The sequence below is a fragment of the Parasteatoda tepidariorum genome, chromosome 11 (assembly GCF_982258835.1).
Source record: "Parasteatoda tepidariorum strain Cologne lab strain chromosome 11, Ptep-v5.0, whole genome shotgun sequence".
NCBI classification, from domain to species: domain Eukaryota; kingdom Metazoa; phylum Arthropoda; class Arachnida; order Araneae; family Theridiidae; genus Parasteatoda; species Parasteatoda tepidariorum.
The window spans coordinates 53,592,769-53,620,233 of record NC_141765.1 but is presented as its reverse complement, the minus strand read 5'-3'; the positions used below and the strand labels follow the sequence as shown (position 1 = coordinate 53,620,233).

The 27,465-nt window shown below is 27.0% G+C and overlaps 1 protein-coding gene across 4 annotated transcripts in view; it reads right to left on the bottom strand.

Moving 5' to 3' along the window:
- Positions 1-1,291: 1,291 nt before the first annotated feature.
- The window catches only part of Scgbeta (sarcoglycan beta), a 149,700-nt gene continuing 123,526 nt past the window's right edge, over positions 1,292-27,465 (bottom strand). For 2 of the 4 annotated variants that reach the window (XM_043040634.3, XM_087154416.1), the window contains exons 2-6: positions 14,795-14,989; positions 12,683-12,865; positions 10,765-10,974; positions 7,581-7,715; positions 1,292-6,862 (exon numbers count right to left, since the gene is read on the bottom strand). In XM_043040634.3, the coding sequence (XP_042896568.2) occupies positions 6,653-6,862; positions 7,581-7,715; positions 10,765-10,974; positions 12,683-12,865; positions 14,795-14,989 (933 nt within the window). In that variant the 3' untranslated portion in view covers positions 1,292-6,652. Of the gene's footprint in view, positions 6,863-7,580; positions 7,716-10,764; positions 10,975-12,682; positions 12,866-14,794; positions 14,990-15,402; positions 15,778-27,465 lie in introns of those variants that run through there. The other 2 variants (XM_016064377.4, XM_016064378.4) reach the window with 2 other exon arrangements.

Genomic DNA, 27,465 nt, shown 5'->3' with positions numbered 1-27,465 from the left:
ATTTTCACTATAATTGATTCATAATTCTTTTCTCAATAAATTGCCACATTAATATTGCTCCTAACATTTAATGCATGCAAAATTAAATATGTATTGATTTTTCAATACAAATCAAACGAAAATATATTTTTATGAGTACTCAATACTTAAAATAGTTTTTTACTGTAAGTTTTATAAATTCTCTTGAAAGTCTTAATGCCCTTTTGGAGTTTTCAACGTTTCCTGGGGGATGTTAGCATCCACATTGGAAATATAGGATCTAAATCTTAACAACTAGCAATCTAAACTGGAAAATAAAAAGGTAAATACAAAGCAAAAATATTAATAAAAGAGATTATAGTAAAACACAGTTAAATGGCAATGAAGAGAAAATTCAATAAATCCAACTTGATTTTTGACACATATTCATTCGAAAAGTACAAAATTCAACAAATATGAGAGTAATTTCCAAGTTCTTTACCATACAGATAAAAATTAAAATTTGAATTTTAAAATTAAAAAAATAATTTAAGGCTTTTCAACATAATAGATTTTTTTGAACAACATTCTATAAATAAGAGAACATCAGTCACGGGTATATTAAAAGATGAAATGTTAATAAATTTAAAATCTCAAATCATGGAAGAAATAGAATTTAAAAGCTCACTATAAAAGGTGATTTACCAAGCTACTAGTCTTTTGGGTGGTATTGAATAGTTTTTTTTCTTCAAATTAACTTGTATTTCTGCAAAGCAGGAAAAATGTGTAATACACCTCAGGTAATAATATGTTGGCAGACAGAACAGTATCCTTTTCATTTTAATTTATCAGTTTCACATTTAGAAACTGAATAATTAATTTCCTTGGTCAAGCAAGACACCAAGCAAGTTTGGTCAATAAAACGCCAAAATAAATGCATAACATTATATTAATCTTGAGGTTTTTAGAGTTAAAAAATAAATTAATAATAAGAATACTCGAAAGATAAAACACAGAAATCAACTGGAAAAAGTTACTTTTAGGGGCAAAATCCAAATATGAAGAAGGGTATTATTTTTAAAGGAATCTAAAAATTTGATAATAAGCTACTATTTTGTGTTTGATAATACTTTCAATACAAATGCAATTTATTTAAAGACACATACATTTAGAAACAATTAGCGAGTATACATGGACAAATAAATCCTTTTACATCGAAAAGTTTTAAATAAGGAGGTATTGTGTGCAGTTTAATTGCAGGTTGAATTCTGGTTAAATGGGTATTTTATTTTAGTCTTCTTAAATATTCACTACCAAATAAAAAGCTAACACATTTCTAAAATTATTTTTAATATCACAAATGTTAAACCAATAAACAGTATTAAACAGTATTCTAACAAAAATAAAACACACAAATTACATTTAACAGTTATAAATTTGGCAACTAAGTACATTCATAAATAAATATTTTAACCCTTTAACTGACAATCTATTCAAATAAATTTGCTAGAAATGACTGAAATTTGAATTAAATGATAATTAGTCAGATGTGCAGGAAAGCATCCAGATTCTACTTTGAACTAGTTCATCGATCACAGTTAAAGAGTTAAAAATCAGAATTTTCTAGTGCATATGAAAGACATGACATATTGCACTAAACATTTGATATATTGCACTAAACATTGCATTAAGCATGATATATATTGCTCATTAGACATCATACAAAATTCAAGGTAAACACAGCGTTAAGAAATTATTAAAATTTGAAAGGGCAGTTGCATACATGAATTTGTTATAATTTAAAATTATTCCAGAAGTAAAGAATGGCTTTGTAAAAAATTAAAGGCTAAGAGGCAGAAGAAAACCAAGGAATGGAATCTGTATGAAATAATGCTTCAAATTCCCAAATCTTCCCCTCAAAAATAAATAAATAAATAAAACTGGTCTAATCACACAAAGAAAAAACAAAACAAATATTTTCTGAAGTTTTTCTATTAGTTTTTTTTAAAAATGGATTCCTAATTTAAAAAACATTTTATTACCCTATTTAATTTAGATAATTTAAATAAAAAATAGGACAGTTTGTTAATAAGCATGATTCAAAGCCAATTAGAAAACAAAATTTAAAAAATTATTCATTTGCAGTTAAATGGTTGTTCTCAGTTATTATTAAGTATCAGTAAAATACGACTGCAAAGAGTCAATAGGTGTAAATCAGTCGAAACCTTTACATAAAAAGCAGAGATAAGCATTTACTGCTGTAAAGTCATTGTGCGGGGGGAGATTGTTTATTGCTGTTGATAAGTAAAACACACACTGACATAAATAATTGATGATTGTAATGAAATATATATTTTAAAATTGACCAAGTGCTATTTTTTACTATACTATTGTAAAAAGATATTTTTTGTCTTTAAAACTATTGAGCTTAAAGAGTGTGTAATTTTTTTTTATTGCTGAAAATTGCTTTTGAAAAACACCTAGAAAATCCAGTTTTCTATTCAGAAGCATTTAGTTATTTCCCCAAACTGAATTTCTAATTCAATCACTAAAAAATAAGAAAATTTTAACAATTGCAAACATATCAAAATCTTAAATACCATTAAATAGAGAAAAATATTTAAAAAAAAGCAACTTAAATTAAAATATATCACATTTCAACCCAAAAAATACATTTACAATTAACAGCTATAAATTTATATCTACAATAACACTTATTTGTAATAAAACAGTGAAGGAAGACTGCAGATTAAAAAGAAAATGTCACATACATTTTTACAGGAACAGAAGGGTATATATTGTAACAACACAACATTATTTTATTACACAAAAGACAAGATTTTTTTATGTTAAAAAGGGCTTAATTATTGCTCTACGATTCCTTAACAGTCCCTATATTTTAAAACTCAAAATTAGCGCATTTTCTTGGAAACTCTGATAGAAAATAACTTTGATTTAAAGTACAATATGAAAAAAATGCAAAATTGACTTTATTAAATTTTTTCAAGCATTAAATGAAGAGTCAGACAATAATTAGAGCCAGTATTAACTCTCTGGCTGCTCATCCCGTGGGCATTTGTTTTTATTCTTTTATGGAGGAGTGCATCCCGTTTTTTTACCGTTTAACCAGTGAAATTAATTATATACAGTATTAGAGGTTCAATTTTGGTTTTAATCAACCGATGTCGCTAGTTTTGACTCAAGCAGTGTCAAAATCTTTTGTAAGCTTTAGAGATATGCAAAGGACCTCAAAAATCCCAAACTGCTACGCTTTGAAAAAATAGCAAAGCTTTTCGAATTTTTCGAAATTTCTGGAATTACACAATTTAATGATACTGTTAATTTACTCAATACCTAAAACTTGTTTAAACTGCAGACAACAGGCTATATTACCAATAGTCAAAGACTTCATGAAACCTATATCTAGCTAAGTTTTTTAAAATTTATAAATATGAGAAAATAGCACAAAACAAAACAAACAAAATTGCGCAAAACAGATTTGCCTGAATTTATAATATGATCTATTTGTTTTGTAAAGAAAGGTAAAATACAAAATTTATAAAAGAGAAAGGCAGCAATAATTGTGAAAAACACTTAAAAATACTAAAATAAACAAATATAAAATAGTCAGTACGATTAGAGAAACATTTAAAATATAATACAACCATGTTAGCTATTATTTATGAAACATATTTGTTTTATAAATATCTAAATTTTGTTAAAATATAAAATTTATTGCTTAACGCTAAGATTAACATTTATATCTAAACAATGCAGCTTTTTTATTACACAGTTTTGAGTCTTTTAAATGTGAAATTGAAATGAAATTAATAAATCTTACTCTATAGAGTCTTACCTTTTTAATACACAATATATCTTATAAGCAATCATAAAAACTTTAATTTAAACATAAAAGTTGTAGCATATGTATTTTCAATTCAGATCACAATTGTATCAGTTTTATTTCAATACTTTTCTGAAAAAAATATCATACAATTCTCTTCCATAAAGTGAAATAAAATGACCTATAACAATAGTTCAAAATTGAACTGTAAGGGAAGGGGAAGCAGTTTTTTTTTGACATGTCAATCGATTTTCTCTAATGGTAAAAAAAAAAAAAAAACATTTTATTATTGAGCATAAAATGGTTGAAGACCATCAGGTACAAAGAAAACGATCAAATACCAAAATCATGTGAAAGAATATGCTTTTATATAATCTTTGATGCTTGTATTTTTTTAATAAAGATAATCATCCCATATTAAAGCATCTCAGATAATACCTATTTGATAAAAATTAAAAATAGCAATGAGCTTAATAAATATAAATTCCTATAAATCAATACAATGAACCAAATTCGTACTTCACAAGAAAAGCGTTAAAACACATAATTAAATTCATAAAAATTTTTTATTTGTGCTTAAATTTATAAATGGGAAAAAAGCTCCTATGGATTTAATGTGGAGTGTGGCTGAGTAGGTGATAAATCCATTTAAGTATACTTGAATATGAGAAGTTAACTCAATTTGAAGGTATGCACAGACAAAATTTTTCACAATACTAGAGGTGAGAAACCTGAGAAGTTTAACTTGCGATTTTAAAGCATCATGGAATGGTGTACAGTAGGCGGGTAGGGAAGGTCAGTATTTCAGAAAATTTAATATGCACCCAACAAGAGGAGAAATATAGAATGGCACATGCATTAAGTACTTGCTACCATTACAAGTTAGATTTCAAATTACAATTTACAAGTAATATTTAATGGCAAAAAAAACCCGACTTATTTTAATGCACTGACATTTTAATTATCAAAACAGACATGCAGTTTAATGTATTTACTTTTGGGTCAGAAACATTTTCAATAATTTTTACTTCTACTATTTCTGATATCATAATGCAATGATACTACCATGATAATATTTTCTTCTAAAAATTATTCTAAGCCTATGCTAAATCTAGCATTTTAAAAATTAAAAAAAAATGATTAGATTTTTAATTATTATTGTTTCATAGCAATAAACATGATTTAAAAAGCAACAGATAGCTGAATAACTAATTACAGATTTTTTTCAGTATGAAGTTTTATCACTCAAATACCTTGTTGTTTTTAGTAACAAGTAAATTATTTATCATTAAAATCTTAGCTTTTCTTTTTATTTCAAGTTCAGTGTAAAATTTTTTGGTTTTATAGTTTTAGAAAACTTTTATGACATTATTTGCTGAATTCAGTTCATTAACATTTTGCAAGCATCTTAGATTTTGGTTCAGAGCAATGTTTAGCAGGAAAGTCATCACATTTGGAGATTCAAAAATCAGATAATTATGTTTTAAGATTTTGTTTTTATAAATAGCATTGAAAAATTATTCATTGAATGTTTTTTTAAAAGAGTTAGCATTTATTTCTTTTAAAATTTTGATTTTTAATACTTATAATTGCTTTCTTTCTGCTGATACAAAATTAAAATGAGAAAATATTTTAAATTTTGATTTTGTGAAAAGAGAATGGATAAAACACATGAAGGTGATATTCAAATATAAAAAAATTGTAAAAGGCAAACAAGGTATTCCGATTTTATGTAACAAATCTACTTTAACACAAGTACTGTGATGCAATGTGTGATGGCAAAAAATTAATAAAAGCAACTTAGGTGGAATGGAACCAGCCTTTACTAAAGTGCATTTGACTCACAGTGCATGTGAAAGTCAAAATATTCCTTCAAGATCAACAGTTTGAGATAAGAGTCAAAGTGATTATGTCTAATCACCCATTTCATTGAATTGTTAAAAAAAAACTCAAAACAAGAGGGGGATGGGGTGCTAATTTATGTTGGTAATATGAAAGAAAAACAACACTTTAGGTATTTAATTTACAACACAGTAAGAAAATAGAAATTTTTTTTTTTAAAAAAAAGGTAGGGAAATAATGCCTTTTAAAAGTAACTTGAAAATATCTGCTTTTTCAAAGATGGCAGAAAAATTATGAAAACTTTGATCTAGTTTCTTAATTTTTCAGATAAGGAGTTATGAATTTCAGATAAAGAGTTATGTACTGCAGTAAAAAAACAACTAAATAATTACTTCTGAAATAGTGAATTATTTAAATTTATTGTGAAGATATTAATCTAAAAGTTTATTTTGAAGATACATAACAAGTTTGAATATTTTGGGATTCTGAAAAATTATCCTAGGCTTAATTATGACATTAAATTTTTTTATTTTCTAATCTCTAACAATGACATAACTTGAGCTAAACGTTTTTTTTTTTACTAGTAAGTAGTCGCATAGTTTTTAACTTAAATACAAGATGTTTCTGTCCTTTTACAAAATTACATACAAATGAGAATGAATGCATCAGCTATTGTCGTTAAATAAGTGAAAAACAACACAATTCATATTAAGGCTATGAATATCTCTGTGTTAGCAGAGTAAAACCAATAAAGAAAGAATATAAAGAAATGAAAAGAAAAAGACAATTAATTGATAATTACTAATTTACACTCAGAACAATTCACTAATAATTCCTTAAAAAGTTCGACGAGTATAGTGTCAATTAAGTCTGAGTAAAAAACATTTAAAAACAAAGCTAATACTGTAAATCAATTACGTTTTTAGAAATAAATGCTAAATTTGTGTAAATGTAGATGAGATTTAATAAATATACAAGCGGCTTCACAATAAGAATTGATCAAGCTAGTTAAGAACATGGGTTTATGCTTTCTGGAAATCTTACATCATTACAACCATAGCCTTGTTCACGGACAGGAATTCGAAAAACACGGCCACTAGGCATACACACACAAAGTTTGTACCAGCGAGGAGCACTATCTTGGGTTTCTGCAGCAAATGGTAATTTCCCAGCAGAAACCATAACACCATCTGCACCGTCAAGAATTATACTTTGATTCTAAAAGTATTTAAAATTGAAAAATTATCAATTCCTAACAATTTAGCTGGATAATGTCACATGAATATTAGAAAGAAATAAGTAATATATACGACAGTGACAGAAATCGCTCATTTATATAAAAATGAGCTAAAATCTGCAAAAACTTGAATATCCATAAAGTAAGAAGATTAATTTTAAAGTATGATAAAAAAAAAAGATTTTATTGAACAATTTAAAAAAAATGTTAAAAAGAGAACTATCCTATCAATCATGCATTCATATAAAATATTATACAGCTTAGTTTGGCATTTCTTGAGTAGCATGCAGTAATGGCAAAGGCAAAATATAAATCTTTTAATAAATTAGAATTTATAAGAATTTTATCCATCATTAATATTAATAATTAAAATAAATAAAAAGTCAGATAGAAGAATGGTTACTTTCTAAAAATTTGATTAAAGTTTTATTAAAATTCAATCTATTTTAAAAGCTTTTGCTTTAGTTCACTACTACTGGAAAAAATATTTTGCACTAACCTCAAATGTTAGTGAAAATGGTTGTAGACAAAAATTTGTTTGTTCCTTAGCTTTAGGACATGAGTGTAGTTAAATTATTAACTATAATTTTATTACCTTAATTTTATATAATTGTATTTAAATATTTAGCAAAAATTTTGACTAATTAAAGTAAAATATCATATTTTATCAATTGATTTAGATATTTAAAAAAAACTTACAACACTTTTGAGATAAAGATCAACTCCAGTAACCCAAACAATTTCTTTCCCTGCCATAGTGAGACCTTCATTACCCTTTAATATTACTTGATAAGGAGATGATATCTCTAGTGACTCATTTTTCTTACTCACAATCTGGAAAAAAATAATTTACTAAGACAAAAACAAAATTCTATTATAGCTTCATAAACAGATAAAAACAAAATGCTACATTACATAAACCTAATGTGTATACTACTAATAGAAAGTTCATGTATGTAAGCCTTTTAAATGATGTTTGTTTTCAAAGCAAGAAAAAGAAGTTATTTTCTATTATGTATGCAACATATACTTAGAACTTTCCTCCTTCACAACAAGAAATTTATTTAAAAATAATGTAATATCAGTGATGCCAACTTGCTTCTGAGAGTGGATAAATATTTTCGAGTGGTGATTTATGGTTTATTGTGGAATAGACCACTTATAAATATAACCACTTATAAATATTTCCTTTCAATGTACGATTTTTTGCTTAAAAATTAAGAAAAGATTTTGCTAAAGTTTTATTCTTCAAAATTCCAAAATGCAAGCTTTGGTGTGGAACGCTAGGTAAAAATTCTAGCTATTTCTTTCTTCAATTCTGTTGATTGACTCCTAATGTATTGAGTATATGTATTTTTTCTGCCATTAGATATTGAGCAGTTTTTTTTAATTAAAAGTAAAATATAAAAAACAACATATAAAAATCAAAACAAATCAATTTAGAAAAAAAAAAATCAAATATAAAATTGTATAATTCAGATTTCTTAAAAATGCTGATTTTTGTTTCAAATCCTTATTCTGCATAATACACCCATCAACACTCTTTATTTAAGTTGGTTTTGCATATAATACACTACAGGGGAGTATTTTGTTTTCTACTTCATTTGCAACAAAAATGTTTACTGTCTATATCTATAAAATTATCATTATTTTGTTTCAGCTCAAGATTAGCTTGTTGGCATTGGTGTCAGAAAGAAGATAAATCTTAAGATTATCAAAGTTATATCAAGTACAAGTAAAGTTACAACAACAACTAAACAACAACATTAAACTTGAAAGAGTTAAGAATCAAAGCAATCACTATTTTTGATGCTACAGTTTCATGCTATGTCATAATAAGACTGCGGTTACACTCAAGGTGCATAAATATTTATTTAATATTCTATTTTTAGTTAAATTATTCAAAGTCACTCATATATTCCGCATTTCGTTAAAATATGATTACGGTGTCATTATATAGGCATTACATATTTCATAGCTTTTAAATTTTTCAAAATTTCATTTATAACTCGGGGTTGGTATTATTTGTGGCTATATTATCTATTGATAATTCACGAAATTTTAGACCTCTTCCCATGCTCCCAATTGTCCATTAGCAACTATGCACTCACTGGAAATGTTAACTTCTCAGCGGTAGGACTGCGAGGTTTTTGGATATCCAATGGTCTCTCAGCCTGACTGCTGAAAAGGCTACAAAATCGCTGTATAAAAATCAATACCTATAAAGAAATTGTCTTCGCCTCGGTAAAAAAGATGCTTAATATTTTAATTTGTTAATATAATATGTTTTTGATGTGATAGGTGTAGCTATATTTGTTCATTTTACAAATAATGCCTAATAAAGCAGGATGATTTTCCTTGCTTGATCATATCTCAGCAGTTTCCCTGTTTAGTACATCAATGTAAAATTTTTTTTACTATCACTTTGCGGCGTGATAATGATACATTAATGACATTGTAGATTACTGCACAAGGTGAAAGGAATGAAGAAATATATTATGCATATACAGTGAAACCTCAGTTAAACAGATACTATTGGGACCAAAAAAAAAATAGTCTGCCTACGAGGGTTGTCCGTAAGAAAGAAAGAAGTTAGAAGCACTAATTAGAATTATTCATAAAGTTAGAAATAAAAAGAATTATTTAATATAACAATTCAATAAAACAGCATTTTTCAGTTAAATGCTATAATGTTAACTTGTTGTTGTAGTTCATTTACGACGCACTAGAGCTGCACAATGGGCTATTGACGACGGTCTGGGAAACATCCTTGAGGATGATCCGAAGACATGCCATCACAATTTTGATCCTCTGCACAGGGGATGGCACCCCCGCTTTGGTAGCCCAACGACCTGCACGCGAAGTCGAGCACTTTACGGTAGCACAGTTTAACGAGGACCAATGCCGCACACCCTCGGTCCCTATGCAGACTGATCCAAGTGGTCACCCACCCGCACACTGACCGCCGCCAGCGACAATTATTTGATTTATTTGAATATGTTTAATTAAAAGTAATATGACTATTCACAAAATAATAATTAAAAAAAAATCAGAGTAAGAAACTGCACAAAAAAATATGTAAAATTTTAATGGTTATGAACTTTATATTTTTCACCCAAATATTTAAGAACATGACCTTCAATATCCAATTACGTCTCATTACCTTAAATGAGAAGTGTTCCCTTTGAAATAGCATTCATTGATAAAGTAAGATTCTAAACAAATGACATTTTCAGAGGAAAATGGACAAAAGAGTGCAAAAATCTGTAAACATACAGTTCTTAATTATAAGATATAATTAGTATCCTATTTAAAGAAAATAAATGCACAATTTTATTATTTTTTAAATAGAATATTCATTGTATCACAATGTTACATTTTTTACTCTTTCAATTGTGTAATAAAAAAGGATGCAACTAAAAAATTAAGGATGCAAATAATGTGGGCTAACATTTAAGAAGTCTTTAAGGAATGAATGTAAAATATATAAATATTTTGTACCAAAATCATAGGGCATAAAAAAGTGGAGCCCCCTTAATAACTTTTGATTGAATAAAATGATTTTCACAAACTTAAATGTTATCTTAATAGTTCATACAATGGAACTTAAATGTTTTAATTAATTAAAAGTGGATGATATTTTTAACTATCAAAAGAGATATAAAAAGTCATTTTTTCGCACAAACATATTTTTCACTGAGACCACTTCAGAATTAAGGTTCAAATAATAAAGAGCTAGAAAATACTATGCCATGATAAGGAAAAAAAATAATAATAAAATATCTGAAAGTAGAAGAATTTAAAGTTTGAGCCACATAGAATTAATAAAATTTTTTGACATATCTCTGAAATTGAAATAAAAGCTTTAAAAAGTTTTTTTTACCCTGGACACATGTGCTTCCTTAACACTTAAGTGAGAGACACCTGTAGGTAACTTGAAATCATTATAATCAGTAGAAAAAATCTTTTTTCCTGAGGTAGGGCTTTGAATTAAGAACTCTTCAACACCAGAGATAATTGTATGGTCATGATGAATTTCAAGACTGGGTCCAGACTTTCCAGTATTCATTCTGGGTCCAGTTCGGAAAATTATCTGAAGAAAAAAAATCTATTAAACAAAGAAAACATAATAACTTAAAACTATATAATTTTAAAATACAAAATGTACATTTTCTCTTTAAAAAAATTAGATCTTAATCAGCCAGAATTTCAAGAAAAAATAAATAACCTCTACTATGGAACAGTGGGTCACAAAGACAGGACCACTACAGGGTTTTTTTTCACTAGAAAATCAAGTAAAAGAAAATGATACCGAATTTCCCAAATTAAACAGGAATTTTACATTTTGTTAAACTACAGAATAATTATCTGATTTGAAAGAATATTATCAAAACTGAAAGAAATTTGTGGAAATACTTTTTGAGAAAAAATTAAGAGATTTAACTACCACTTGTGTTTTGTTTCTTAAAAAGTTATACTTCCAAAAATATTACAAATAAAATTTTATATTTCAATAATTTATCAGGGGTGCACAACCTTTATTAGTGAAAAGAACCACTTGTACAGCAGGTTGACCAATGAAGTAGACTAAGTAACTAAAGACCTGTTTAGACGATCCAAGTTCTTGGATGAAGATAGATTGATATTGATGGAAACTTGTTTGGCTTTGAGCTTGGATCTTGTAAACGACCATCCAAGTACTTGATCCAAGTCCTTGGACGATAGTAGAGCATGTTCTACTTTCCATCCAAGTTTTTTATCCCTTAACCAATCAGCGTCTTAGGTTTTGTGATGTCAACAAGCAGGCATCAGATTATGTCCTTTTGTTGTCTGTTTTCATATATTTTAGTCCAAATAAATTAATCTATTAAGGTTAATTTGTGTTATTATGATTTTATTTGAATTTATTTAGTAATTTTAAACTCATGTAATTATTATTTTATATTGCTGATCACGAACAACGTGTTGAGCAAGTTTTTCATACGACCAATGAGTGACATTCAAGAACTTGGATAGTGTTGACGAATCATCCAATTTCTTGGACAGAGAAATCCCTCCAATTTCTCAGACTCAAGAACTTGGACCGTGTAAACAGGTCTTAAGTATTTAGACTTGTTGACTGATAAATAAAGCAAGCATTAAAATATGTGATTCGAAACCTGCAAATATTGTATATATTGCAAATATCCGGATTTTCAATACCAGGAGGAAATGCATAACAACTGCTAAAAAATGTATTGAAAAATAACTTTGATTGACAAAATCGGCACAAATAAAGCTTTTCAAAGTATTGTATTAAAAATATTGGGATTTTCAAACGCGAAGCAATAACTGCAAAAAAAAAAAAAAAAAATAGCTTGTTGAAAGGATGAAATCAGCACAAATAAAGCACATTAAAAGTGATTATTAAAACGAGCAATTTGAAACTTGGAAGTCATAACAATATGGTATTTAAAATATCGAGATTTAAGCAAATATGTAGAAATTTGACAATAACTGCCGAAAACACAATCGAAAAATCACTTGGATAAACGATGAAGTGGACACAAAGCACATGAAAAATAACTAGACTTCGAAATTCGCATATCAGAACTGCATATTAAAAACATTCCGATTTTTAAAACTATGTGGAAACCCATGGCAATAATTACTGAAAAAGTGATTGAAAAACCACATACGCTTATGATGGAATCTGCATGGATGGTTATGGTTTTCCAACACTATGTGGTTATGATTTTCCAACACACCAGAGGATGCAGCATATTTACATTTTTCTACAGATAGCCGACAAACATACTTACTGGTTTATTATCTCCAATTATAGGTAAGTCGCTATCAGAGAAACCTCCTATCACTCCAGTGTCTGGGGTAATTGTTCCCATGTCAGCATGATTTAAAAATCGTAAGAGTTTACCATATCTGATAAATTCCATACTTTCCATTCCATATCCAATACGAAGGACACTCAAAAGTACAACTATGACCTATAAGTAAATTATGTTATGAAGTTTTTTCTGTGCAATTTATTTATTTTTATTAAATATTTATAGGGTCTTCCAAGATACAAAGAATAAAATATTAAATATATTATGATTTGTATTTTAGCACATTGCAAATAGTAATTATAGCATTCTGATTTAAATAGGTGGATTTTAAGAATGTTCTGATTGCATATTAAAAGAAAATTCCCCTATCTTAAACAAAATATAATAAATTTTGAGCCTAAAAAACAGTTCATAAGTATTTATGTACTGCTCACTATATCTGATTCTTTAGGCTTAGAATTTTAGCTTTTTTTAACCGCTAAATATTGATACTCAATTTATAAATAATTACAATAGCATAATTATTTAAATTTTAAGGAACTCAATCTCAAGGATAAACATAGATATGAATAGTTTAATTAATTATTTAGTGGCTGCCATCTTTTATGACCTTACAGCCAGAGAATGTACTTGGCCAGGAATGTAAAAAAAAAAATATTTTCTAAGACAAACATAATATAACCTCGAAAAAAAGATCTTAAGCATATCTTGAAAAAAAAAAAAAAAAACTTTCGACATAATTCTCTTCAAACTTTCCAAACGAACTGCAGTTAGCTCTAAGACTAAATATACCAATATTTGAAGATTTTTCTGAAAATCAGAAAATGTAGCACATATTTAATTTAAGAGTGACATTTAATTAAATTAAAACAGATAAAAAATGAAATTTTTATCAAATAAATGAAATAATTTAGCTTTTAACGTATTTGTTAAGTACAGGTATGTCAGTTAATCTAATTACCCACCAGAGTTATAATAAAACCAAAAGCCTTTTACATTCACAGATATTAGACCATAACATTCTAAAGCATCATAGTGTAACATGGTTGACCAAAAAAAACAAAAATTCCAGAAAAAAATATAAATTATGTTGCACAAAAATATCCTGCAACATTTGGAATGTTTACAAATTAATTTTCACAAAAGTGGCAGTGCACAAAAGCAGAGATTTTTTTAAAAGCAAATAGAATGTTTATAAAACTTTTATTGGAACTTAATATGGCGGTTTGTAAATTTGAATCGTAGTTTGTATATTTGACAATTTATAAGCCTATTTATATTATTTAGGTAGTGGTTGACAAAATTCTTTCAATTCGAATTTTTTTAAAAAATTAATAAATTACATTTTCAATGACTAGGAAATTTTTTTCTGAAACTATGGAAATTTTGTAATAGTAGGAGGGCATGAATACTTTTATTATTTTTTTTACATTAACATAATAATTTTATTCAAAAATAAATTAGAAATCGAACAGAATTTGTTTCTTCGATTCATTGTAAGAAAACATTAGGGTCTATCCAGGGCTGCATTACCCATTAGGCCATGGCCTGGTGCCCCCAATGATTAGGGCCCCCCTTAAAAGGGATTTTTTGAAAATAAATTTTAAAAAATTGAGAAAAGCAATGATTTTTCATATTTTTTCAAAATGTTATGATTATTTTTTAGCTCTAATTTAATAAAATAAAGTAAAATTTAATTTATTATTATTTATTTTTCTTTTAAATATGCTTTCTTAAATGAAAAGATATATAAATACTTTGATATTTGAATAAATAAAAAATATACAAGAAAAAAATTTAATCTGAGAGCCCCAAAAGATTGAATGGCCTAGAGCCCCACGTACGCTTAATATGGCCCTTGGTCTATCAAAAGCTTTATAAATGTTTATAAAACAATTACAATAGGTGCAGTATTTGGTCTATTGATAACATCTTTTAACCCTAGGCCAAGACTTTTACATGCTCGCAAATTTATATAGATATGTTACTTATATCTTCATAAGTGTAGACAGACATTAAAAAAAAAATCACTCTCTCTATGTATATAAATAATACTTAACAAGATACAATATCAATTGACATACTCACAGCTAAATTTATAAGAGCAATTGTAAATAGTAAAACAACCAATGCATAAAACATGATGCCCTTTTTTCCCCTCAAGCCAGTTTTATGCAAATATAATTCTGAGACTGGAACATAGCCTGGATGTGCAGAAACATGATGATTGTTTATATGTTGCTTAAGCAAAGCTTTCTCTCTCATTGACAATGTATTTGTACCCTGTTAAAGACAAAAAGAAAAGTATTAAATAGTAATAAATAAATAAAAAAAATTATGTATGTAATATATATATATGTAATATATTTTCATTTAAAACTTCCGCAAAAACGAATCACTTAAAAAAAAAAAGATAAGGGATTACTTGGGAACACTTATAATTAAATTATTTTACAATGAAAATGTATCTTAAGGAATTATCTTTTTATGCAACCAATTACTAAATTTTCCACATCTAAAATAACTGTATTCAGTAAAGGAAACAGATATAACAGTTGGTACCAGATGCAACAAAACTGATTGAAAAATTTATGCATAAGATTTCAAAAATATTTTAAATAGAAAAGCGGGAAACAAGAAAAAAAAAAAATTCTGCTAAATAATACAGGAAAAAATAATTGTGCAGAAAATTTTACCTCTCCAGCAGCCATAGTAACACTTGAAGTTAACTATTTAAACTTACAATTTAGGGAAAATTTTATTTTCTTAGCGACGCCGATTTTTTTTAAGAGAGTATCATCTTTGCGATCAGAATATCAAATTTCAGGTTATGTTATTGTTTTCTGTTTTGATTTTGTGCTTTAAAATGAAACTTTTCAATGCGATAAACTAGCACGCTTTGGCCATACTTTCTAGACATATCAATCTTTGCATTGTTTCCATTCATATGATTCATTGTTTATATTTTAGAACACAATTGATCTGTAAATTTAATATGTTATTTACTTCTTTTTTTTCCCCCATTGACAATTGTTTTGTTGTGTAGGCAATGTTGAAGAAGAAAGAGACAAAAATTTTAAGATAAAGTTTGTTTGTAATAATTAAATAGTGCTGCCACCTACTACAGCTATAATCAAATAAAAGCGAGAGAAATTGTTTTATTATAGGTAAATACATACTAGGTACTAAATAGGTAGGTACTAGCAAGATAGGGAAACATTTAAAATCAATGGCATTTTATCAAATAGTTGAACAAATTTTGAAAGTAATATTTGAATAATACGTTTACTATAACATTAAAAATAAAATGAATGCCCAATTAATTAAAAAACGTTCTTAATATAGTTCTGTAAAACTTTGGTTCATCCAAAAGTCTAATAAAGTAAAGTAAAATATTAAAACTGAAAATTATCATACATTTCAAATAAAAATTGGATTTCAGGGGAATTTTTTAAAAATTGGTATTATGTAATTACTATCTTTCTGATCAAAATTCACAACAGGCAAATCGAAATATATCAGATATATTTTTAAGGTTTAATTACTACAGCTACAGGCACAGCGCAAACTTTTACCCGAGGCAGAGCCCTGTTTAAGTATGTAACTACAAAATTTTACCATTACATAAAATATTTACTCATTTACATTACGAAAAATATTACCATTACATAAAATATTTTACCATTTGAACATTTTCATATGTTGTTAATATAAATTATTAAATTGGACAATTAAAAAATTTAAAGAAAGGGAAATTAGGAAAAAAAAACATCTGAAAATAAATTTACTTTTTCATTGATTAAGTGAAAGGTATATTAGTTATTGAACTTGTCAAAAAATTTACTTTATTAAGAAAATAAAACCATGAATTAATTTAAATATAATTATGAGAAAATGAAGGCAAAATATGGGAAATAAAGTGTTAAATAGTATTGAAATGGCAAGAATTAATGAAGGTATCCAATTTATTGATGGTTTTAGGTTCCATCATTCGGGCCTTGAATCTGCGTACAAATTAGATAGCAACCTAACAAACAAGGGCGCCGGCAGAATAATATAAAAGGGGGTGCAACCCTCTAGCAAACTACCCCCCCCCCACACACACACAAAAAAATTAAAAATATTCGGTTATTACATTTTGTTTTGTTATTACATATACTTTCATCTGTTAATTTTTTCAAGATACATTTCTTCATTGTTAACAAGATATATACGAATTTCTTGTACTTGCAAATTTTGCTACGAGAAACTGTACTGATGGCGCTGGCAGAGCTACTGACTTTGAAACACAAATAACTACAAACAGTAGTTTCGTATACTAACGTGTTTGTGCACGCTTAACATTGGTATTTATTGTGTTGATGAAGTTTCACAGGTTTGAGAAGTCAGTTAGTGTTATACACCTTTGTTAAACTAAATAACTAATAGAAAATATAATATTACTTATATTTTATTAAATGAAATTTAAAAATATAGCTTAGATGTCTGCCAAGTTTGTTCAATAAAAAAATATGTTTAATAAAAACTTTTGTAACAAAATTGTTTTTCTGTATCTCTTTAACTGTTTAAAAAAAAGCCAGGGGGGTGCAAGTGCACCCCTTTGCACCCCGCTGCCGGCGCCCTTGCTGACAAACCTTTTCCAACCTAGAATTTAAAATCTTTCTTTTGAAAAATATATTTGTCTAAATAAATGAACAAAAATAATTGAATAAAATGATAATTGATTTCGAGATATTTTGCGACTTGAGTTTAGTTTATGATAGACTAAAATCACTTTGTAAGGAAACACAGGACGTTTACATAAAAATGATAGAATTTTTCTTATTTAAACTGGTATGAAATTTCTCAATAAAATTTATTAGTATAATTTTAACAATTTAAGCAAATTATGGCTGCAAATTATCCTTCGTGTTTTCAATTGTAAATAGAAAATCTAAAAAAATTATCTTCGTAAATTGATTATCATGAAAAAATATTACGTAATTTGCAATATTTTATTAAATTAATAATAAGTAAATTAATATGTTATGAAACATATACATTTTTATTTGTCTTCAGCAGTATTAGGAAAAAAAATTGCTGATTTATTCAAAACACAATAAACTTATCAATATTTCTATCAATAAAGTTTCGAACAAAATTGTAAGAAAATCAGAAACAGTGAAATACAAACATTTTCATTCGTGTCTCCAATTGTAAGCAGAAAATCTAAAAAATTTATCTTCGTAAATTGATTATTATGAAAAAATATTACGTAATTTGTAATATTTTATTTAATTAATAATACGTAAATTGATATGTCTTTGGGGGAACCCTGGCATTTTATTAAAAAAAAAAGCTCATTAGAGGCCGTGAATATACTAACCAAAAAAATAAAATTAATTATTTTGAAAATACTTAATGTAAGGAATGGAATATATAATATTAAAAATTTATAATAGATTTTACAGAAAAAAACATATTTTTAATTTTTCAAATTTGTTACATTTTTATCATAAGAATTTTACAGAAATAAATTCATATAAACAACCGAAATATTAAATAAATTATGGATGATTGTTTGGGTATATGGATGATTGTTAAATTAACGGTTAAAGAACAATCGTAAATTTCTGAGCTCCTGTGATTCTTCTATGGAACATTTTTTGGGAAACGCTATTCTAAACCGATACAAAATGCTAATATCAGACTTTCAGGAAAATTGAAAGTAAATCCAGACGCGAGAGCCAAAAAGAAAGAAAATGAAAAAAAAAAAATATTTCATGAGGATAAAAATCTAATTGTGCAATTAATGCAAAATTGCTATTATAATTGATATTAAATCTTTAAAAATTATTTTATTGATAAATAAAATAATTTTTAAACAACCAAATGACAAAAATAATTTTTTATTTTTTTAGTCAAGAATATTTTTTTGAAATTTCGAAGCATTTTAGGATTTTGTTCCCCTTATGATATAATGCATTCAAATTAACAAAACTGATTGAACTTGTTTTCTTACGGAAATCGGATTTCAAAGAAATTTCACAAACAAAACATTCTTAAAATTAGCATCAGTAATCAGGAAATCTTTTTAGTAAAATTTATAGCCAAGAGCATAACTTTATAATTTCTTGTAATTGAATGCTAAAGAGCCCCGAAGTCTCCCTATGCAATAATAATTTTGAATCTTCAATTAATTGAATTGTTATTTTTATAATTGTTTTATCAGAAATTTATTTTTCAATTCATTTTCAGATTTCTGTACTTCATTCATAATTATTTCTAAGCTAAAAATAAAATTATTTCCTTAAACGATTTGGCGATATTTTTGTTTCATAGTTTATATACTAATAGCCTTTGTTTAGCAATTTAAAAATAATATTGCATTGAAAAAATGAATACTAAAAATTTTTTAATCTTAGACTTCTAAATGGTTTAAATATGCTCGAGCTTATTTCTAAAAATTCGTAATTAAGAATATCTTTGTGTTGCTAATTACACATACCACGTATGGGCGGTATTATGCAAATATGATTAACGTATTCTGCATAGTATCGGCTAGTACAAAAAGTAACGAATAATTTCAACCTTATAGAATATTTTTGCTTTGAATATTTTGCTATCTGGTTAAACAGTAAAATAGGCAACAAAAGTGTGAGCTCACTTTTAAATGTGAGAATTTTGAATTTTTAAAAATAGTTTTCTATTCCTTTTCTCTTTTTGCTCTCAATTACAGTTCCGATTTGCTTGGTATGTTAGCCCTTAAGGAATGTGATGAAATATTTTAAATATTGTTTTAATCTATATAGACTATTTGCATTTTCGAAAATGATTGTAATATGAGGTTGAAGAAACGATGATAAAACGATGGTTGTAATATAAGTTCCCAATTTCTGTCCTAAATTCATTATCATATCTTTTACTTTTAAACTATCTCAGATCAGTTTGCCACTTAATTTATTGATGTAGTTGAAATATTATATTGAGATTCAAAATATTGAGAATGAAAATATTGAAATTTAAAATGAAATATTTTAAAATTTTCTCATTACATGATTATATTTATAGTGGGCCGTCCCCCGTTTTAGATTTCTTATCAGAAATAAAGTACTAGAAGTATACACATGAAAGATCGAAAATTTATATCTGTGAGAACAAGAAGCAAAAACGCTATAGAAATCTATCAAATTGCTAATGAGGACGGCGGGATAGAAAAAAAAAATAAAAAAAACGTTAAAATTAGTTTGGGTTGAAATTTAAAGTGTTTTTTATAACAACCATACAGTTTTTCTCGGTTTTTCCGGTCATCAAACGATGTTTTGAGTATTTTTTTCCTCAATAATAATTCGTTAGATTTTGATAGCTTTTAGATTTTTTCTTTTTACCCTAATATGTATACTTTTTGGAAGGTTTGTGAGAATATTCATTTTAGGTGATCATTATGGCAAACCCTGTGCACTCAAACCCATGAATCAGCACATTCCTAGATAATCACGCATCATAATTTCTTTTTTCAGTCAGTCCACCATATAACTTTTAAAAATATGATTTAAATTAATAAGTGTGTGTTTTCTAATCAAAAAATACCGTCGCCTATATTAAAGGTGTTGAAGTTAGCTCAAAACAGTTTATTTTATTTATTTATTATTATTTTTTATTTATTATTATTTATTTATTATTATTACTCATTTATTATTATTATTTATTTATCATTATTATTTTTTAAGAATAACTCTTCTGAAATTGATATTTCAAGTGTTTATAAACAAAATAGAAGGAAACAATCATTTCGAGAGTTTTAGCTTTACGAGCATGATAATGAAACAAACGATAATCAAAATCACGATTTACTATGAATTTTTTGAATGATTCAAGTAAGAGGCAGTTAACATCTATTAATAAATCAGAAAACCAATTTCGGATCTTAAAAATTCAAAATTTAAGATGAATTTTAAGACAGAGAAATATGTATTAGATTAATTTGTGAAAGTTAAGGAAACACGGTGTTTCTATACCAAAAAGAAAATAAAAAATGTCCTTTAACTCGTGGGTCAATCATGATTACAATACGCTCTACGTATTAAAGAATAATGCTGAATTTGGCTTTATATTCGACAAGGATATTCTTGGAAGCATATAAATCTGAAATTAGAAAATGAAGTTGGATTGGTCAAGTTCTTTTAATTCAGTTTACATATTACTTAGAAACAAAGATCGCATTTTTGTTAAGGGGCTGGCCAGTGACCACTCTAGAATTTTAGGAAAATATTTTTCTTTTTGTTTAAATGTCCTAATACGTTAAAATGAGATACCTAAAGGTTTAAGATCAAGAAGAATATCTAAGTACTCGAATTGCGAGTTGTAGTGCAACACCTCACAGTCACTCTTGTACAGAAAACTTCAAAAGCACTTTCGTCGAAGTCACATCTATCAAGAAAACCAATATCGTAGCTCAGACAAATCTTCCAATATTGACTTCAAATTCAAATTGAAAGTTTAAAATTACATTCCTTATCGAAGTGCTTATATTTATTTATTGTATTATTTTATTTATTGTAAAACTTTTTTGTTATAATTTATTTTTTGAAAGTTTTTTTTAGGAAATTTTGGAATTTTTTTTAAAAAACGCAATATTCTTACAAAAATTAATAAGCCACAAAAAAATCACATGTTCTTCTTTTAATCACATGTATTTTATATTGAATCTCAGTAAAAATTGGAAAAAAAATTGTTTACAGTGGCCTAAACCATTAGTACACGTATATAGTGACAAATTGAATAGATAATACCAAGAAACTGAAGTGGTAAGATGTTACTTGATTAAAAACATCATTCGTGTCAAAAATATACAAATTAGAAATAACAGTCGGCATGTTTCGAGCACTCAAAAATAGGCACCCATTTTAAGGCTTGTCAGGCGTGAATGAGAAGAAATGAAAGTGGTTTAAAATATAAAACGTAAAGTTGCCAACGAAAAATGGAAAAATAAATGTGATAAATCAAAACTAGAAAAACCACAGAAGCCGAGAGAGAAAAAAGATGAAAAACTGAACAAGAAAAATAAAAGTGACTGAGAGGGGCAAATTAGGTAAAATGCATTTCCACGCTTTTAACAAAAATTTGAAATATCAGTCGTCATGTTTCAAGTGCTCAAAAAAAGTGCATTTCAAGTGTGCCAAATGCATTTCCATGATGGACCACTTGGATCAGTCTGCGTAGTGACCGAGTGTGCGCGATATGGGTCCACGTTAAACTGTTCTACCGTAAAGTGCTCGACTTCACGTGCAGGTCGTTGGGCTACCGAAGCGGGGGTGCCATCCCTTCAGCAGAGGATTAAAATTGTGATGGCATGTCTTCGGATCATCCTCAGGGGTGTTTGCCAGACCGTCGCCAATAGCCCATTGTGTAGCTCTAATGCGATGTAAATGAACTACAACAACAGCAACAACAGCATTTCCACGATGCAAAGGACTTTTCCCCACTAGGCCACTGTGGTTTTTCTTGTTTAGGTTTCTCACCTTTATTTTTCCAATTTTCGTTGGTTTATATTTCAAATCATTTTTGATTCCTCTCATTCACGTCTGACAAGTCTTGAAAATGGGCTCCTATTTTTGAGCGTTTGAAACACGTCCACTGTTATTTCAGTTTGTATATTTTTGAAGGAAACGAATCTTTTAATCAAGTAATAGCGACAAATTATTTCTCTTAAAAACAAATTATCTTTACTTATTTTCAGTATCCTAAGAAACATAATATTTAAAAATAAGAGATATTGTTAATCTTGGAAACAAAATAGTCTTTACTTATTTCGGTATCCTAAGAAACACAATATATAAAAATAAGAGATATTGTTAGTCTTGGAAAAAAAAATAATCTTCACTTATTTCAGTATCCTAAGAAACATAATATTTAAAAATAAGAGATATTGTTAGTCTTGGAAAAAAATAATCTTTACTTATTTCAGTATCCTAAGAAACATAATATTTAAAAATAAGAGATATTGCTAGTCTTGGAAAAAAAATAATCTTTACTTATTTCAGTATCCTAAGAAACATAATATGTAAAAATAAGAGATATTGTAAGTCTTGGAAAAGAAATAAACTTTACTTATTTCAGTATCCTAAGAAACATAATATGTAAAAATAAGAGATATTGTTAGTCTTGGAAAAAAAATAATCTTTACTTATTTCAGTATCCTAAGAAACATAATATTTAAAAATAAGAGATATTGTTAGCCTCGGAAAAAAATAATCTTTACTTATTTCAGTATCCTAAGAAACATAATATTTAAAAATAAGAGATATTGTTAGTCTTGGAAAAAAATAATCTTTACTTATTTCAGTATCCTAAGAAACATAATATTTAAAAATAAGAGATATTGTTAGTCTTGGAAAGAAATAATCTTTACTTATTTCAGTATCCTAAGAAACATAATATTTAAAAATAAGAGATATTGTTAGTCTTGGAAAAAAAAATCTTTACTTATTTCAGTATCCTAAGAAACATAATATTTAAAAATAAGAGATATTGTTAGTCTTGGAAAAAAATAATCTTTACTTATTTCAGTATCCTAAGAAACATAATATTTAAAAATAAGAGATATTGTTAGTCTTGGAAAAAAAATAATCTTTACTTATTTCAGTATCCTAAGAAACATAATATATAAAAATAAGAGATATTGTTAGTCTTGGAAAAAAAATAATCTTCACTTATTTCAGTATCCTAAGAAACATAATATTTAAAAATAAGAGATATTGTTAGTCTTGGAAAAAAAATAATAATTATATTAATAGCTAATATGATTCTCAAAATGTTTTCCTTGAATGAATCGGCAGAGAAATTGCATTTAAAAACAAATATCTCAAATCAATGGAAAAGTAAATGCAAAATCAGTTCCATTGAAATAAAATAAATTAATTCATAAAAGCGAGAGCAGCCTTTGCCAGTAATGTTAAGCACTTAATCCCGGGTATTTCTAAGGCAGGGCAGGATTGATACCCAAATAGGCATCAAATCGATATTTTAGATAATGCGCCTCTAATCCTCGTAACTGACGTAAGCTTTTCTGAAGCCTTCACACACAAATGACATTCTTGAAACATATAGTACAACCGTCAGAAGGATAATAAACTGTGAGGACGGTATCGATACATACCGCTTTTCATTCCAAATTATCGAAGGAATTTAATTAAAATTAGTGTGTCAAAATTTGCTGTATTCCTTAACATTCAACTGACTTGTGTTCCATTAAATGAATTACGATAAAGTATATAATCCTCACAGGAAAAGATAGCGAATGAAAGACGGCCTTTAATTTATTAATTAGATTTGAAATTGCAATTTATATTTGAATGGGAGGATTTTTTTTTTTTTGAATTTAAATTTAGTCATTCCAGTTATTCTTATTTTTTCTTGATTTCATGAGGATAATATGCATTGAAACTAAACTTATTTTTTATTTTAAATAAAACTTAATATATTCGCCCCAAAGCTAAAGCTGAACAACGTAAGATGAGAACAAATAATAGCTTATATACAGAAATATTATAGATTTGGTTCTGTAATAAAAAAATGTTTTCAGAGGGGGAAAAAGGGAAGATGCAGAAAGAAAATTATAAACAAGTTATATGGGAAAAGATCAAAAGTATAGGGACGTGTTCCATTAAAACGTGTTCCAAGCTTGAACAAGATAAAACAACTAAAGAAAGGAGATAAGAAACAGAGAGCTATGCAGACTTAGAGAAAATGAAAAACTTTCTGCGAGCACAAAATTTCAGTTAAAAACTTTTTGTAGGCAATTTATTTATTGTTGTAACTACTTTCAATTCTTTCCATTACCACCTAACTTGGACTAAATTTGTTCGAAAATCACAGATTATTACCACCTAATTTGGACGAAAATCACGGATTTTTTTTAAAGTGTTATAATTCTTATAAAACTATATAGATTATTATATATATCAGCCAGGAGATCTCTTAGGGTTTTAGCGGCCCTGGGCGAAACATTAAGGCATTTTTTCATGGTTAATAAAAATCAAGTTTTGTTTAACAAAATATGTATTAAACATTGTATTTTTTTTTTCACTCAGAATTAATTTTTCATTCATTTCATTTGTTCGAAAATCACGGATTATTACCATCTAATTTGGACAAAAATCACGGATTTTTTTTAAAAATGTTATAATTCTCATGAAACTATATAGATTATTATATACACCAGCCAGGAGAGCGCTTATGGTTTTAGCGGCCCTGGGCGAAGCATTAAGACCATGGTTAATGAAAATCAAGTTCTGTATAACAAAATATGTATTAAACATTGAATTTTTTGTTTCATTCAGAATTTTTTAAAAATTGTTTTCACGTTTAACGATCAAACCAAAAACATTAATAAATTGCAAAGACAGAGAACTAAATTGTCAAATGAAAAGTAAATTAATTTTGATCAGAAAACATTTTAAAAAATAAATTATACTTGACAGAACAAGTTTTTATTTACAAGTAGATATTTAATAAGTTCTAAAATTACTTGCATTGAGATAAATTTGCATGAAATTAAATGGGTGCAATTGAAATATATTTATTGCTAATAAAACAGTAAATTATATTGCATACTATAATAAGCACATTAAAATATCAAAAATGATATGAAATGAATAATGAAAAATTATAATTTAAAACTTACATTTTTATTTACATTCAAACTTTTTAAAAAAAGAGAGAGATTTTGTCTCTTAATTTATTAACTTATTTCTTGATTCTATGAATAAAGCATTTATTATCATTGAGATTTGATTTCAATGGTTTATTATCACAGCCTTAAGTATAATATATTAGTTAATGGAGTACTGTAAGTAAAGTACTGTAAGTGTACTGTAAGTAAAGTACTGTAAGTGTTTTTAGATTAATTTTTTTGTTAAAAAAGCATAATGTGATTCAAATAAATGATTTTTTGTTAAAACTTCATATTTTTAAATTATTACAATCCTGCTTTTTGTTTTTCTTGACATTTTCCCTAGCAGTTTTTAGAGATTGCTCTCCAGACACACTCACAAATCAGCAACAGTTGAAATTTTTAATATGATTAATCACTATATCATAAAAGTTGAAAAAAAAAGTTCCATGTTGCTATTTTAAAAACTACATTCCTCATATAAAGGAGCATTAACTGAAATGAAATTCACCATTTTGAAATATAAATTATAGTAACTCCCATGAATTATATATCCAAGGAATAGTAAAAATCTATCCAAAAGTTAGCAAATGTGAAGAAAAACTTGTAATAAAACTATTAATCAATCCGGAATTTTTTGGCGGCCCTAAATTTTAGCGGTCATGGGTGGTCGCCCATCTTTCCCACCCCTAAACACAACCCTGATACCAGCATAGATTTTCTATAAATATAGCGTTTTTTTTTCTTTTTTTTTGAAGATTTAAAACTAGCTATTGTTGTCGTATCCTAATTTCTAAAATTTTATTCTAATTTTCTAAAAGTTGGGTAGAATATGGGAATTCTGAACCTGGCAGCTTTTTCTCTTATTTACTTTTTCTTTTTTTTTTAAATAATGAGTAAAATTAAAAAAATTTCCGCAATGGAGACAAATTTGCTCGTGTGTAATTTGTGCATATCTGGATATACGCAGGAGGTTTCAATCAGAACAGTAGTATGTCTGAATAAATCAGAGCAACGTGGATAAAGCATAGATAGAGATACAATTACGGACATACTACAGTTTCGTTTCCATAAAGAGTAACCTTCTTCAGTGTTTAAACACAATATGACAGTAGAAAAATAAGGAAACAAACATGTTGCAAAAGAAGAAAAAATAAGTGCTTAACCAATAGGAGAAAAGGAACAAGCTTGAACATGATAATAAAAGAAGGAAGATAAGTAACGGGGGTGTGAGATGGTTGGGAATCCCAGTTTGTTAAAAATTTAAATAAGAATATAACGATTGGAAAATAAAAATTACATTTCAACTTAGTATTACGTAACATCATATTCCATAAACATTTTATAGGCTTATAATATTTTTATTATAATTGTAACAGCTCAAAAAATTTATTGTTCTGGATTACACATGGTCTACTTATTCACTTAATCACTAATACTCAACATTTTTGAGGTTGGTACTATTTAGGGTGTAGGTGGTACGAATTAGGTAACCGGTTTCCTAAATCGTACCACTTGCAGACCTTGATAGAACTATTTTCAGTACTTTTTGAGCAAATAATGTATAAAAAAAATAATATAAGTAGCTGAATAACTTTATTTTATTATTAAAATATTTTAAATGTAGTTGTCAATGATTTGTGACTGATAAAATTTAAATGTGAAAAATGGTACAATTTAGATGACCTTCTTATTTTTTCAAAATATTTTTCTTTAGTTGACTTTCTTTTAACTGAATTTATCAAATTCAATATTACTTATATTTTATGACATGTAGAAATTTGTCCATTGAAATGAAAAAAAAAATAAATAAACTAGCTAATTTATTTTTAGGAGTATGCCTGTTTTAGGATCATTAGAGTTTTTGTAATTATAGTTGCGCCACAGTTCCAAATTTGCACACAAAAAATTACGAACAAAGAATTGAGACAAAATCGTTAATTTATTAAGTGTGATGCAATGTAACTGGATTAGATGAAATATAACTTAAACAGGTAAAAAGTGTAAATTTTTTTCATTTTATTTATCATTTTTTCTTAAAATTCTAATTTGTAATTTGATTTATTCTAATAGTTTGAAGCTTAAACTCTGTCTGTTGTAAGAAAGA